This window comes from Anarhichas minor, unplaced genomic scaffold (assembly GCF_050575085.1).
Source record: "Anarhichas minor isolate MPS153535 unplaced genomic scaffold, ASM5057508v1 ptg000079l, whole genome shotgun sequence".
Taxonomy (NCBI): domain Eukaryota; kingdom Metazoa; phylum Chordata; class Actinopteri; order Perciformes; family Anarhichadidae; genus Anarhichas; species Anarhichas minor.
This window is the reverse complement of record NW_027466525.1, coordinates 1,592,845-1,608,599: the sequence shown is the minus strand read 5'-3', so window position 1 is coordinate 1,608,599 and position 15,755 is coordinate 1,592,845. Positions and strand designations below refer to the sequence as shown.

The 15,755-nt window shown below is 41.0% G+C and overlaps 1 protein-coding gene across 1 annotated transcript; it reads left to right on the top strand.

Annotated features, from left to right (window-relative positions):
* Nucleotides 1-12,436: 12,436 nt before the first annotated feature.
* tlr18 (toll-like receptor 18) lies at nucleotides 12,437-15,755 on the top strand. Its single transcript, XM_076081177.1, has 3 exons — nucleotides 12,437-13,422; nucleotides 13,993-15,175; nucleotides 15,300-15,755. Exons 1-3 carry the CDS (start codon nucleotides 12,437-12,439, stop codon nucleotides 15,753-15,755), a joined length of 2,625 nt encoding a protein of 874 aa, XP_075937292.1.

The window sequence follows — 15,755 nt, the reverse complement described above, 5'->3', positions numbered from 1 at the left end:
TTCTTTTTCTTACAAATTAAATGGCACCTGTAAATATTATCCCCCTTATAAAAGCAATGAATCCATGCAGAACACCCTTTCAAGAACCATTAATGCATTCAAATCCATAATTGTACTCTTTAATTAATCCCATACTTTATCTGGGGTAAACCAATTAGATACTTGAGTAATTAACAAGAATCTCAAATATATCAATTTACTGCAATGTTTAAATTAAAATCTATCTAATTGGTTAATAAAATGTTTTAAGGGGTTTTAATCACCCTTTCAGATTACAGTTGTTGAGATAAGAGCATAAAAGAAGCAGAATATTGTGTAAATCTGCATCACAAAATGGTTGACATGCAGTTGGAGGTTCCTGTCAAGACAGGCAGGTTGCATCATCACCATCTGCTGGCCAATATTTGGTGTATTGGCAAAATATGTAAAAGGACATATACCGCCCATTCAGCATCTAAAATCAACCGACATGAGTCATAAATCCAGTTTAGTTATTCTTAAAACCTGAAGCTGATTACGCTTGTTGCAGCTGTGTTATTGTAGCGTCCCCCTCCCTGATCCGTGGTATTTTATGAGTCCAGAACCAGCATCTTCTCCATGCATCAACACTAATGGGGCATGGTTGTCAAACCTGTCTGCTCAGATATTCAGAGATGACGTTACAGCAGCCAGCAGGCTCCGTGATAGGACTTGAGAGAGAAAGCCGGCTTTCTCAGATTGATGAATGTTTCGTGGCCAAAATATCCAATTATGTTCGTTAAACAGTATTTAGTGAGACTGTTGAGTGAACTGAACGCACCAAAAGCCTAGTATTTGGGAACATTAGTTAGCTTTGTCAAGGAGGAGGAAATGTCATACTACAGTGAATTTTGTCCAAAAACACTTCACCTTCTAATGGTTACCATAATGATAGACACCGGCTTTTTATAAACAATAAGTTAATGACGTAGGAGAGATGTGGTGAAAATTACACCTGTGCACCATTTAGCTCCACAATTGCAAATACCAGCCATCCTTGCCATACGAGGACCTTGTTGACTATAGCAGTGTCCTCTTGTTGCAGCGTGTCCTCATACAACAGTGGAGGTAATAAATCAAGAGAGAAGTAGAGTCATTTTCTCATAGACTTCTATACAACCAGAGGAGTCGCCCCCTGGTGGACATTAGAGAGAATGCAAGCTCTTGGGCATTGGCTTCCGTTTTCATAATTGGAGGTTGCCACCTGCTTTAAACCTGAATGTTGTAAATATGGGAATATTTTTAAGAAGATAACAAAAAACAACATTATACAGTGTTTTGTTAGCAGCTCTGAAGATAACTCAGTGTTGAATTAACAACTTTTGCCAGCTAGATGGTTTCACATTTTGGGAAATATGTTCATTTTCTTGCTTCCCGGGGGTGAGATGAGAAGACCACTCTCCTTCAGTAAAAGCAGCCTTTTGCAGAAGTCAATCAATTCCTGAGCTTTTGACTCAAGAACAAAGCTTTGCTTCTCAGGAAAACCCTGAGTAGGCGTCTCTATCTCACTCTGTTAGCTCACTGTTTCCAAACAAGTTGCTGCCTATCAACTCTATTCATATGTTCTGGCTGAAATAAGCAGAAGCCATTCAATATAAATCCTCCTTTCTTGTCAATTGGTTTGGCACATCCATTGTTCTGCAGTTATCAGGAGCATACACACACACACACACACACACACACACACACACACACACACACACACACACACACACGCACGCACAATGAAGAAGTTCACATGTCAATCTTCTCAGTGGCAAAAACAAATCAATCAACATTCCATTATAATTGTTTCCAGATGTCATGTCTCAAAACAATGACGTAATCTGCCTGAGAAAACTGCTCCTATGGTGGGAAAGGCTTGGTTCACCCAAATAAAAACATGTTCTCACTTGCCTTTTCATATCTACAGTACCAAACACTTTTACTTGCCCAGGTCTGGAGATATCAGTCTCCTCGACTGTTTTTACTCAAAATACTATTTACCAAAGAAATACATCAAAAAGTATGAAAACTGCAGATAGCAGGTTCTGGCTGGTTCTGGTTCTTCTTGATCATATTAACAATAAACCAACACATTTTCACTCCCTTGTCAAATACCACCGCTTCGTCAACTATGATGCTCCAGGTTCCCCTCTAGCAGCAGTATTGGATGTAAAAGAGGGCGGCAGTCAGTTTCCGTAGGTTACATGCATAGTAGCTTTTCAAAATAAAAGCCCATGAACACAGGAAACGTACATTTTCCTCTCGTAACATGCATTGTGTCTTTTCAAAATACATGATCAACTTACACAAAAAAATTAAGTTTAGACGATAAAAATACGCGTTAAATAAAGTGTGTAGAATTAGTAGGATTGTTATAAGTAACTGGCATTAATGTACGTTTCTTAATAAAACAGATCTAACCGAACCCCTCCCACCCGACCTACACAGACTTTCTCGCAATTTATTTATTTTTCTATTATTTTATCTAACCTTTATTCAGCCAGAATAATGCCATTTACATTTTGAATCTCACAAGGGTGTCCTGGACAATTACATAATCTAGTTTAAAATGTTTCTCTAGCTCACACCAAGATGAGGGTCCAGAAATTTTAAAAGCACTTTCAGCAAAAACTGGGTGGGTTCTTGGAATATTTAATTTGTCCGCATTGCTGAAGGTTGCAGCTTCTGATTTTTCAGTTGAGAACAGAGGTAAGGAGGCACTAATATGGCATCATACAGAAAAACAATTAACAATGTTCGAACATAAGTTGATGGGGGAACAAACTTTGGGACCCAACCAGTGACTCGACCCATACCATGTAGTGTTATCAAACAGGCTCCGAGCTGGATACTGTACAGGCAACAAGGTCCTGTAAGGGTGCCCAACTTAGAGGAAGTGAATACATGCTAAAAACAACCCTGTGGTATGTGCAGAATGCAGAGACAAAGGCAACTTCCATATCATCAACGTATAATGTCCAAAAGCCTGTGTATCCTACCCGGCACAGTGTGCATACCTTCAGTCAGTGTTTAGGTCTTGTGACAAAGAATTTAAAAAGTGACAGTCCAAAAGGTTCAAAGTTTCTACAGTGAGATCATGTGGAGAATATGTGGTGGAATATTTCTAGGTTAATCGGGAGAAGAGAGTTCCTGTTCACAAATTAATAATAATGTCTTCAGAAGATTCAAAGTTGTCTTTGTCCGTTTATTCTCTTGCAAGAGGGAAGAGTGCACAACACGATACGTATCCAGCAGCATGTTGTAAAGACTTCTCCGAACTACAGGATTCACCACCTTTTATACACGGAGAGGTCCTCTTTCTCAGATAAATCATACACAGGAGACGAGGGGCCCTCTGACACAGGTTAAAGGCTTCTGCTCATTATTTAGTTCCTGTCAGGTGTGTTCGCTGGGAACCAGTCACAGTTATCACGATTTACAACAAGACCCTCTTTACTGCATAGTTTTGAACACAGGTAAGTTTCAGGTTCACAACTCGGTCACACAGAGGCCTTCAACATATTTGTCCCCTTACAGTCTTCACTTCCCCTTCTTGTGTGGGAGCGTGTGATAAACCAAAAGTAAGAGAAAACAGGACATCTGGTTCATAAATTGATTAACTACTTCTGCAGGACTGCTGTTTTGTGTCTGTCTGTGTTCATCACTTTCAGTGGTACATGTTTTAAAACATAACATGATACTGTAACATTTTCCCATTACAAATACCTGCCAACTTTTCCAGGATATGAAATGCTCAAACCCCATTTAGGGATGTTAGGGGACAGTTAGGATTGACAAACATTATGGTGTAATGTAATAACTGGATCATTGTCAAATATTTTTGTATGTTCTTTTCCTTTATTCTATTTCCCCCCCCACAACTGTTCCCCCATCTATAATTCATTTTACACTCACCTGTCAGACATATTGTTTGACTATTTACATTTCAAGCACCAAAAATGAATTCCCTTTTTACTTCATTGGGTTAAATGCAGATATCCATATTTTAAAAGCCGGACAAATGAAACCAAGTCTATCTGAATGGCTAGAATAATGGCCCCGATAATGTCATCAACACTTATGAATGTAGTGACAGGAAGATGTTCTTCCTTCTCAGAAGTCTGACACATTCCTGAGCAACACACACACACACACACACACACACACACACACACACACACACACACACACGCACACAGATTAATGAGAGGCTGCCAGAGAGAGAGAGCTGTACGAGTTGCCAAAGGCTTTAAATCATCCAGTGTTGAGTAACTTCCCGTCACTTCTCACCAAGCGTCTGACTTTCTAACATGACATTTTACTCTGTGCTGTGTGTTAATAAACTGGCGAAGCAGTTGAATCTGACCGCCCATCTCAAGGTGAGTAAAGTTGAATTTTGTTCTGTCATGTCTGTTTCAAAGTTTTAGTTTTAACTCTTAAGATACAAATGTTTGTAGTCAAGTTTGTTGCAGTTTTAATCTGCTGCGTTCTTCATATTGAGGACTATTTTCAGTGGATTAACACCCAAACATCTCACATTATTTGTGAAGTCAAACGTTAAGTTCTGAAGTTTGTAGATTTAACGAGGGTAAAGCATTGGCATCGAGTAAATAGAGACGTCAGACTTTAAGTAAAGAAAGACTCGTCACTCATTAGTCATCACTGACCAGAAATCGGTCAGAGAGCACACACCCATCTCAGATGTTATCAGCCAAAACGAGATGTTATCAGCCAAAACGAGATGTTATCAGCCAAAACGAGATGTTATCAGCCAAAACGAGATGTTATCAGCCAAAACGAGATGTTATCAGCCAAAACGAGCGTTATCAGTTGTTATTGCTACCATTCTTATGCTTTAGACGGGGAAAACGGCTTCTACCTGTAAAACTTAATGTTGTGATTTGAAAAACACAACAACTTTAGATTTAACTCCTTGTGTCTCATTGGTGAAGGTCCAGAATTTGTTTGTTTATCAGTCATTTTACCTGTTGACTAATTATTGATTTCAAACATTTTCAGGCTTAGAAAGTTATGAGTTTCCTTTTCACACAAGACTCACCTGAAGTCTTCCCAGTTCAACCGCAGTCGTATCAGTTGTCACGGAGAAGCTCCACTGGAGTAAATGGGCTTTGACAGCAATAAATGTGTGTAATCCACGTAATCATTAACCAGAAAATATAAAGAGTGACCATCCTGCTTAGGGAAACCAGAGGTCGATGTCAATTTATTTCACCCTAAACGTTAACTTATTTGTCATATAAGTTCCCATACTCAAGTATTGCCACATCCATAGTTATTTTAACCCAAACCACGGTCGTTAAACCTAACTAAGTACTTTTGTTGCCTCAAACAATTTTTGCCTATAAAGACAGACTTTTATTTTGAAAATACTGTATGTATAATATGAAGGGAATTTGACCTGTGATGCCGGACATTCATAAGAAAATGCACAAAAAAAGAGAAATACAGTAAGATATCATAAGAACCTTTGTATATATTGCTAAAGGGCACTTAAGTGGTGGTAATGAAAAAGCAGCTCTTTCACGTTTTCTAGCCAGCTTTTTCATGGTGGTTCAGGGATTGCACCAGCAACGTACTCTATGTCACATCCATGAAACATGTAGGCTATGACAGGATTAGGCTGGTGCCTGTTTTATCTTTTAAGCCACATCATAGTAGTGTGGCTCTGGCAATGTTGGGCATCGGCTGCTTGATCAGTTGTCATTTCAGATTGTTCTAGAATAAATCACTTGACAAATAGTGGATATATTGCCAGTAAATTTGGTACAGACATCCATGTTCCCCTACAGAATGCAATAATTATCGATCCCCAGAGTGTTGATGCAGCGTCATCATCAGATCATAATTTAAATAAGTCCAACATTTTTTTTTAATGCCCAAATACCCGTAAAATGAATATAGCTTTCCCATCACCTTCTTCTAATCTTATATTATATTCTATATAAATTGTTGGGTTGGGTCTTATAATGGGATTTGTTGATAAAAATAGAAACAGAAACTACCACCAGTCTTATCTTTTAAGATAACCGTCTCCTCAGGCAATCAGTCGGCTTAATTCTTGGCAGCTGTGAAGCTCCAGCGGTAAATTGGCTCATTTCCGGCAGTTTAGTGCAGCTGTTAGGACCTGGCTGATCACGTCTGTGGCCTTTCCTCAACAACACTGTGGGGAATAGAAATTGTACATGCTCTTGGTGACATAAAACCATTGAGTGATAAACTCTGGGTTTTATTGAGAGTGAGCAGAAGTTAAGGCCAAGGCTCCAGTGGTTTGTCTACTGAAGTCACCGGATCCCCGCTGATGTTTTCCCTTCTTACATCTTTTTCAAGCTATTTAATGTTGCTCAGTGCCATTTACCTCAGTCCTTTAATACTTCTATTCATGTTGTGACTTCAGTCATTTAAAAAGGTCATGTTAAACCCTCAAATGGCAAACCAGCTTTCCAACTTTCCTTTATATTCTTGCAGTTCTTGGAGTATTGCAATGCAGCCTTAACCACACATGCTTGGAAGCTTCCCTGGTCACATGCAGTACGTTGTTGTCTCTAGAGAGCCACACTGCGGCTAGCTTGGAGTGAAACCATTTTGACCCGTGAATTATTTTCTTGAGTTTGAAAGCAACCGCATGTTTGTTTGGTTTGTAGTCTGGCAAAGTTTGATATTATAAGTTAGTCATGAAAAATGCAGGCCCGTGGCTCCACTTGTTCTGGTATCAGTCATTGATTACGCATTATGTTACACAGCACAAAGCACAGGACAATGTAGGTGGAGTCAACTCACACACAGCACACTTCGTTCTGTACTCAGCATTGTTTCCTTTTGGAGGTCTTTCTGGATACAATTTAGATTTTTGTGAATTCAAGACTTTTAAGTTTTTGCAATGAGACAACCTTTTATATTTTGAGGCCATAGCCCTGTAATTGAGTAAATACATAACTCATCAAGACCATTTTTTTCTATTTTTTATCTGTGAAACTGCATTCGTAAGTAGATTTTAACAAAATACTATGAACATTTGAAACATTACGTTGAAATATATATATATATATATAACAGTGTATAATGTACCCAGAGTGGGTACTTTGACTCATCATAGGGACTCTGGTGAAACTAATACATTCAGGGTTCCCACTCATTTCGTACCAGGACTTATCAAGGACCTTTTCAGTGACAATCTAGCTGGTACGACTGACAGGGGGTCACGCCATACACCAATGTGTTCCTCTCTGTGGACGTCTGTTTCATTGGTTTGACCCTGGCCTCCCATTCATTATTAACCAACTCTCTCAACATGACCCAACACCCATTTGAAGGCATTGCTCCAGGCTAGGATTGAATCACATACCTTAAACCTTTGCAGGCAAAGCAAGCTAGTAAGCACTTTAGCAACTGTACCAAACATTCTAACCAATGTGACATTATTCAAATGCTTAAAACAAGTTGGTAAGAAAACAACCTCATGTACTGTCATTCTTCCTGTCTGTGCTACCGTGTGATTTGACAAAATAACCAAGAATAGCCTGTTGAAAAGATTGTGGTTTGCTTACTATGGATAATTCTAAAATTTATAAAAATAATACTTCCAATAAAAACTGCTGACATCCTATCCTGCAGTTTATCCAGACTAATGGGAAGACTGTCTTTGTTTCAACATCCATGCTTTGAGCAGCAGAAATGACTGTAACTGTACATCATCATATGGGGGTGGCAGCAGAAATCTCAGAGATGGCCATATCAAAACCTGGGACAAAAAAACAACAAACACCAAAAACACCTGTATCTGTACGGTTGAATACCACCGGGTGTAAATCACATGAGCAACCCATGCACATAAACATGTGGAGCGCAGCTCGAGTTGTAGTGCAGCTGCGTTTGTGCGTAATACATAAACATGGCGCATCATTGAACCACAGTAAGGAACAAGACTGCTGTCATACAGAGGCAGTGGGCAATGTCAATGAAAGAGCTGTTTGCCACCGGCTATCGACTGCTGGGTAAATATCACACACGCTAATGGAGCTCTGAGCTCACTCAGATGACGCCATCCATGGCATAATAGAGAGATATCATAGTTGAATCAATAATAGAGCCATTTATTGATTCTTTCATAGCCTGGTTGTTAATTTAGTGCAGCACTACCACCTCACAATGGAGCTCAAGTTGCAGCATGTGTTGCATTGGGTTGCTGTGGACCACATGGTCCCACAATACAGTATTAGAGTATGACTGCCTGCAGAAATCCCTTAGTCCTCCTGTGAGCTGTGAATACAGTAAAGTAGGTACAAATGTTAAAGTTAGAAGAGGATTATTGTCTTTTCTTTTATTAGTCCAGACATCACGATCAGTTCAGTCAGGACCATTACATCAAAGATAACTTATTTTTCCAGTCATACACATTTGGCACTATGGCGCTGGATAGCAGCAGCATAGACACATTTGACTGTTAGTGCATTTTACAACTTTGAGGACATGCTGATTTTCAAAGGGGCTAATTAAGAGGTTGATTTACCTCAGAATTATTTTTATTATTTATTATTTTTAGACAAATAAGCTTCAAACCTCTGCGCTCTTTCTGGGGGCTTAAGCATAACACATCCAACCCTCTGACCTAACTGTCGGCGGATTTGTTGCATTGTGGGTATTGTAGGTGCCAGGATTTGACAACGAATTGGTATGCATGAAAAGAAAAGGTTTCGATCTTGTTTTCGATCTAGAGTCAACATTTTGGTTTGAGAGGTTTAAGCTTGTTCTTTCACAACGTTTTAGTTTTTTCCGTCACTGATTTCATTATAAAGGACGGGGAGTACCTTTCAAACAATGAGACCTGCTGTCACACTGAAACATTTCAAGTTGTTTTTCTCTTCCTTTTGACTTCTCTCCACACGAGTGACTCAACCAGATTTAAGTGTCAATTTGCATCCTTGTGTTGCAACACCAACTCAGCTGGGTGCATTGATGAACAATGTCATTGTTGCCAGGCAGTGTCAGTCTGTAGGTTTTAGACATGACAGGATTTCTGAGAGCTATCTCTCGGATGCAGAGAAAACAAATATTTTCCCTCTTCTCGTGCTCTTGGGTGATTTCCCAGTTGTCTCCCCACCTCGTACTGTATAAACCCGGCAGCGGGCCAACCTGCATGTGAAAGATGTTGACTGGGAAAAGGGCCACATGTTTTGTGAGCATACACAATAAGCGTAGGTCTGTGTAGGTCTTATAGATCGTATGACCCAGAAATCTTAAAACCCTAAATGTGTGTTGACGCTGATGTGATTGCAACATGCCCTTACCTCTGAAGCTGGGGAAAATAATAACCAAGGTTGAAACAGAGGACAGCCTGCAGCTTTGCCAACATGTAGTGCACATTCCTTTGACAGATAAGGCTGCATACACCACAGAGAAGGAAACTGCGCACACATGAGTCAACTAGTAAATCCTCTACATCCATTCCCGACATAACTTCCTGCCGGAAAGGTTAATGTCAAACCAGCTGGAGGCCACGCATGCACATTTCCGGATCCAAACTCCATTCCAGTTGGTATTATTATGCATTATTGCACCATAATGTTTTCCAGGAGTTCAACAGCATTTGGCTGTTTTTGTATTCCTGTAAAGACAAATTAAATAAATGTAGGTAAAAGGATTTCCTTCCACAATCCCTCTTGAAAAACTTCTACTTTGTTGTTTTTGTCTTCTTCTTCTTCTTCTTCTTCTTCTTCTTCTTCTTCTTCTTCTTCTTCTTTGTCTCGGCAAAAACGCCACCAACTGGAGCATGCTCTGTCCGATCGGTCACAAATTCCGGGCTGCACATTAAAAAGAAGTTGACATTTGTGAGAGAGACATTTTGTCTAAAAACAGTGGACCTAGATCACAAAGACAAGAGACTGCATCAACTTTCTGACAATATCACACATCCATCCATCCATCCATTTTCCACCGCTTATCCGGGGTCGGGTCGCGGTGGCAGCAGGTCAAGCAGGCTGACCCAGACCTCCCTCTCACCGGCAACATGTTCCAGCTCATTCTGGGGGATCCCGAGGCAATATCACACATGTAATACTTAATTATCACCAGGGACTACTTCGACCCGTGTCTACTCACTAACTGGAAAAGATTAGAGATAAAAGTAACATTTAAAAGTTGCCATTACCGCCCTAAAAAAACGTTTTTTTAAATAGTCTGGGACAAGATTGTATGGATTCCCAAAGCTTTGTTATTGCCGGATATTACAAATTCATTTTACAACAGTTTATTTCATGAGCTGAGTTTCACTCAGTCAATATTATTGATGTTCATGAAATCTGTCAATTTCCAGGAACAGCTGTCCACTGTTGGCCAGATCAGATAGCCGAGGAGCATCTCTTGTTTCCTCATTGGAGCAGCATCGCGGCTGCTGTTTTTCTCACCCAGACAGTGTTTATATGTCAAGGAAGTAAGGCGATGACCACACAATAAACACAGGGTGATAGTAATTCATTCTAAGCGTATTATTTTGTATGTGTCATCTTGTATTCATCCAGAGGAACCTGTTAACAATGAGTCATTCATGTGAGTGTTGACCCACGAGGAACGATTGGCTGCATATCAAAAGAACACCTGTTGGGACAAGAATAGATTTAACATCACAATCCATCCTGTTCCTTATTGCTCACGGGTCTGTAATAAATATACATCTGATGTGGGTTTTCATGTGGTAACAGAATACTGTACACATCTTATTATGTTGTGATTTATTGCTCTGGAAAAGCTACACACAATATCTTCCACTCAGTTTAATTGTATCTTTGGCTTCTGCAAAGTCATTTTAATTCCGTTCCCATCGTGAATCAAACCAAAATTAAATCATATTTATTGATCCCCCAGTCTGACAGCTTGGACAACCACCAGAAAAAAACAAAGATGACCTCAAATAAATAAGGAAACAATATAATTTGATACTACCCACATCCGCACAGACATAAATGTTTATTCAAGCCACGTCACTCCTGGACTGGATAACACTAACACTGTTTGTTTAACGGGGGCTATAAAGCTTGACGGCTCCTCCATGTGAGGGCCAACACAGTGTGTAGCCTTGGACCAGCTATATAAATAGGCTTAGAAGAGCGGATTTGAAGGAATCTGCATTAACAGCCTGAAGCAGGAATCTATTCTTGAGCGGGTAAGTACTGTGCAGTTTGTACTGCAACGAGTGCTGTTGTGTGAGGGGGGAGCAATGAAAACCTCTATTTTATATGGATGAGTCTGTCTTTTCCACTGCAGATGTGACGCCTGAGAGCACATAATGACTGAAGGTAGAGTGATGTGTCTGTTGTCTGTTGTGGGTCTAGCAAGGTTCACATACCCTGCAGAACGGACTAAACGTCTGTTTATTGTGCAATGGCACATTTATGATTTAATGGGAAATGACAGAAAATTGCTGAAAGATCTTGTAGATGACTTTTATATTGATGACTCTGCTGTCTCTCAATGCTATTTGTAGGCCTGCTTTTTGGGGTTTCTTTAAAAGTGTGAATGTCCTCTATTTTGTTTGAAAAAATCCACGACTTTAGATTGAGACACGACAAAGGCAAACATGTGGCCTGCAACAGACTGCGAGGCTTGTTTTTGTCACGGCCTATTGTCGGATATGCCTTTGGCTGCTGAAGCAGGTGTTGATCACTTGCTGCCCCAACCTCACCCCACAATACTGAGTCAGCACAACCAAGAGAGGGCCTCGAGCACACAGTCATGATTAAGCAGAAACAATATTTGACTGATGGTTTCCTGTAGTATACAAGATTAGCTGGACGGATGAACACACGCACACACAACTAAATGCATGATGCCCCCCCCCATTGTGAAATCAACTCGCAATGGGAAATTAGTCTATCGCCTAATTTTAGCGGGTTTTCCCAAATATAAACAAAAAATTACTTTGCATATATATACATGCACACTTTCTTTGGAACATGGTTATGGTTCGACAGAAGCACTCTGACCAGTAGCTATTTACTTATATATGTGTAAATTGTTATTGTGAAGAGGAGCAGTGTTGTGATGAGTGGAGCTGAATTACAGCTAAGGAGGAGCAAGAAAAGAGGATGAAAGCACAGAGGGAGAAAAAGAAACACATAAACAAGCATATAAAGGCACAGAGATGAGGAGGAAATAAAAGAAAAGAAAAGTAAACTGACAGAAATAAAGAACACAAGAATAGAAAAGAGCACACAAAGGTAAAAGTAGTATTCTGAGAAATACTGGGAGAAAGGTGGAGACCCACACAAAGTAAAAGGGCCAGTACTGGTATTTAGTGACAAGTAAACCCCTGCTTCCAAAAAAACTATTTGGGCCGATATTCTGCAACTTTTTCTGTGGAGTAAAGAATATAATGCCAACATTTTATCTCTCCTTGTCTTGTCTTTTACTAGTCTCTCTGATGATTTGGGAATTGCTTCATTTTAGTGCTCTCCTTCTTGGAGCACTCACATCCCCAACTCCACCCTCACCCCGCACCACCAACACTGACGGAGGACCCTGTCGCATCGACATCTTTGGCCGCGCAGCAGACTGTCTGGGAAGACAGCTCGACAGCATCCCGTGGAGACAATTTCCATCCACACTGGAACACGTAGATCTCTCCTCCAACAAACTTCAAGCTGTCCATGCTGACGACTTCCTCCGGCTCCCTCAGCTTCGCATCCTTAAGCTGCGGTACAATAACATTTCACACATTGACAACGATGCCTTTAAAAACAACGCACTACTGGAGCATCTGGACATCTTCAATAACTCCCTGCAGGAAATTCCTGCCACAGCTCTGACTCCTCTCTTGAATCTGAAGGAGCTATACATGTCCAATAACCTTTACAAACATGCAACTTTAGCGGAAAGCTTCTCCAAATTTGATGAGCTCCAAGTTCTGTCTATGGGTGGCCCTTTGGTGATGGGGCTAAAGAAATCTGATTTTCAGCCCCTGAAAAACATCAGGTTACAAGGTTTTGCAATTAAATGTTCCGCCAATCTAAGCTACTACGAGCCTGGAAGTTTAGAAGTCATCCAAACAAAGCAGATGGGCTTTGATATGGCCATAGATCAACGGCCGAATGCTCTCCCTCACATGCTACGTGACCTCGCCAACAAGACCTTCAGTGTCATCCAATTCCGCAACCTCTTTGAGTTCATGTACTACTTGGAAGAGGAGGACATTTTCCAGGGTTTAAAAGACATCACAGCCCAGCAGCTCATCTTCCACAGAGGTAAATTCAATGAGAATCTCCTCAGGATGGCTTTGATAAACTTACAAGTCACCCCGATCAAAAGGCTGAGACTTCAGTACATCGACTTTGCCCGTTCACCCACATTTGTTGACAGCGGAGCCGGTTCCAGCATCACAGACCTGGCACTGGATAAGTTGGATCTTTGGTGAGTATCTTCTCATTTGGGGGGCATCATGTGCCACGGTGGAATATAATTCATTGGCTGTGAATTTTTATTTTTTTAGTATAAGTGTACATTTTGAAAGTTAAAATGTACACGGTATTCATGTAGTGTTTACTGAGTGTATATTCCCTCCAGGAATTCATGATCTTGCGATCACACAAATGATAACGATAATTCAAGTGAAAGACAAAATATGTGAGATCTTAAAACCACAAACAAAAAAGTGAAACTGGAAGTATTTTTGCCAATTTAACCAATTGCATGAACTGCAAGCTCCTCCAGAGCAAGCTTCCAGAACTGAACCATTTCTAATCTAATTCCTAAAAATAACCATTTGGTTTATATCACATTGGCAGCACTACACGTCACGTACGTGATTTATAGCTGGCTTGTAATATTTCCACAATTAACTGTTAAAACAAAACACCACATTTGGTACACAAAGGCAATATGTTTTAGGATTTTCAATAATCACAAAAAGCTAAAAATGATCATTAGAAGTTTGCTTTACACGTGCACTTACAGAACACTATGAATCTCTATTTCTTGCAGGTATATCAGCAATCCAGATGTGCTGCGATTTGACTGGCGCTTCACCTGGTTCAACAAAATTAAGGAACTGTCTATGCAGCACGTGTACTTCAACTTTGTGCCTTGCGATGCCTGGGTTGAGATGGAGGGCGTGGAGTTTCTGGATGTCTCCAACAATCGACTGGAGAACGAGTTCATCTTCAACCAGCGGTGTGATTACAAGAGCACCATGCCAAATCTTCACACCTTCACAATGAGCACCAATGACCTGACCAGTTTGAAAGTCGTGTCATTGCTAACGAGGGAGTTCCAGCAGCTGCAGGTGTTGGATTTAAGCAACAACAAACTGGGATCTGCCGACAACAGTCGGGACTGTGTTTGGCAAAAAAATATCACTCGGTTTATCGCTCACCACAACCCGTTCGTAAGTGAAGCCCTCCAATGTCTGCCCACTACATTACACTACTTGGACCTGTCCTACTGCGAACTGGACCTGCTGGACATTACGTACTTTGAGAAAGCCACCAACCTAAAAGAGCTCCTGCTGAGTGGGAATAAAATCAAGTTCATCCCATCCATGTGGGAAAGTCCCTCACTGCAGTTCCTAGCTTTGGACGGGAATTCAGTTGGTCTCATAAGCAGGGCATCCTTCCAGGACATGCCTCAACTGTCTCACTTGAGGGCAGGGAACAATCCTTACCACTGCACCTGTGAGCTCCACGCTTTCGTCCAGGACACAATGTCCAGAGGAAAGGTTAACCTCACGGACTGGCCTTGGAACTACAGGTGTTACCACCCAGAGGCCTTGCGCAACACAGTCATATCCAAATTCATCCCGGGTCAAGTGGCGTGTGATATCAGACTAGTTATCATCATCTGTGTCGCCACCACGGCAGCGGTGATCTTGATATTGATGCTGATATGCTATATGTTTGATCTCCCGTGGTACACTAAAGCCACGTATCAGATCGTCAGGGCCAAGTACAGAGCTCACAAGGAAAAAGCGGCTGGGGAACATGGGACTTTTACTTATCATGCCTTCATATCGTACAGCCACTCTGATGCAGACTGGGTGAGGAACCAGCTCTTGCCTTGTTTGGAGAGCAATGGGAACTCCTATCGTCTGTGTATCCATGAGAGGGACTTCATGCCAGGAAGGTGGATCATCGATAACATCATTGACAACATTGAAAGCAGTCGTAAGGTACCAAAGTGTAGTTTTGTAAGAAACTTGTACATGCCAGAAGACAAAAATACAGAATAAAACACAATATTACGAAGCAATTGTAATCCATGTTTTCTTTCTTTTTCTTTGTCTTCATCCTCAGGTCATATTTGTTCTCTCCCAACATTTTGTTAACAGCGACTGGTGCAACTACGAGCTGTACTTCGCTCAGCAGAGAGCAGTGGGAAAGACCTTCGGCGACGTCATACTAGTGTTGAAGGAGCCCATGGATCCCAGCTCCTTGCCCAGCAAGTACTGCAAGCTAAAGAAAATGCTGAGCACCAAGACGTACCTGGAGTGGCCCCAGCAGGTCAGCCAGCAGGCGTTTTTCTGGGCGCAGTTGAAAGGTGTCCTGGGCAAGCCAACACTGACCCGGAGGAGGGCGCACAGTGTTAAGAGCAGAACATCATCTGTGGGAAACGTTTCTGTGATTTTGACACCCATGGAAGATGGGAACCCAGGAGTAGCTAAATCTAATGCAGAACCCAAGAATGACATTATTAAATGGAATAACAATGAGCTGTCGAATCAGAGACACATCCCTGTGGTTGCATTTTGA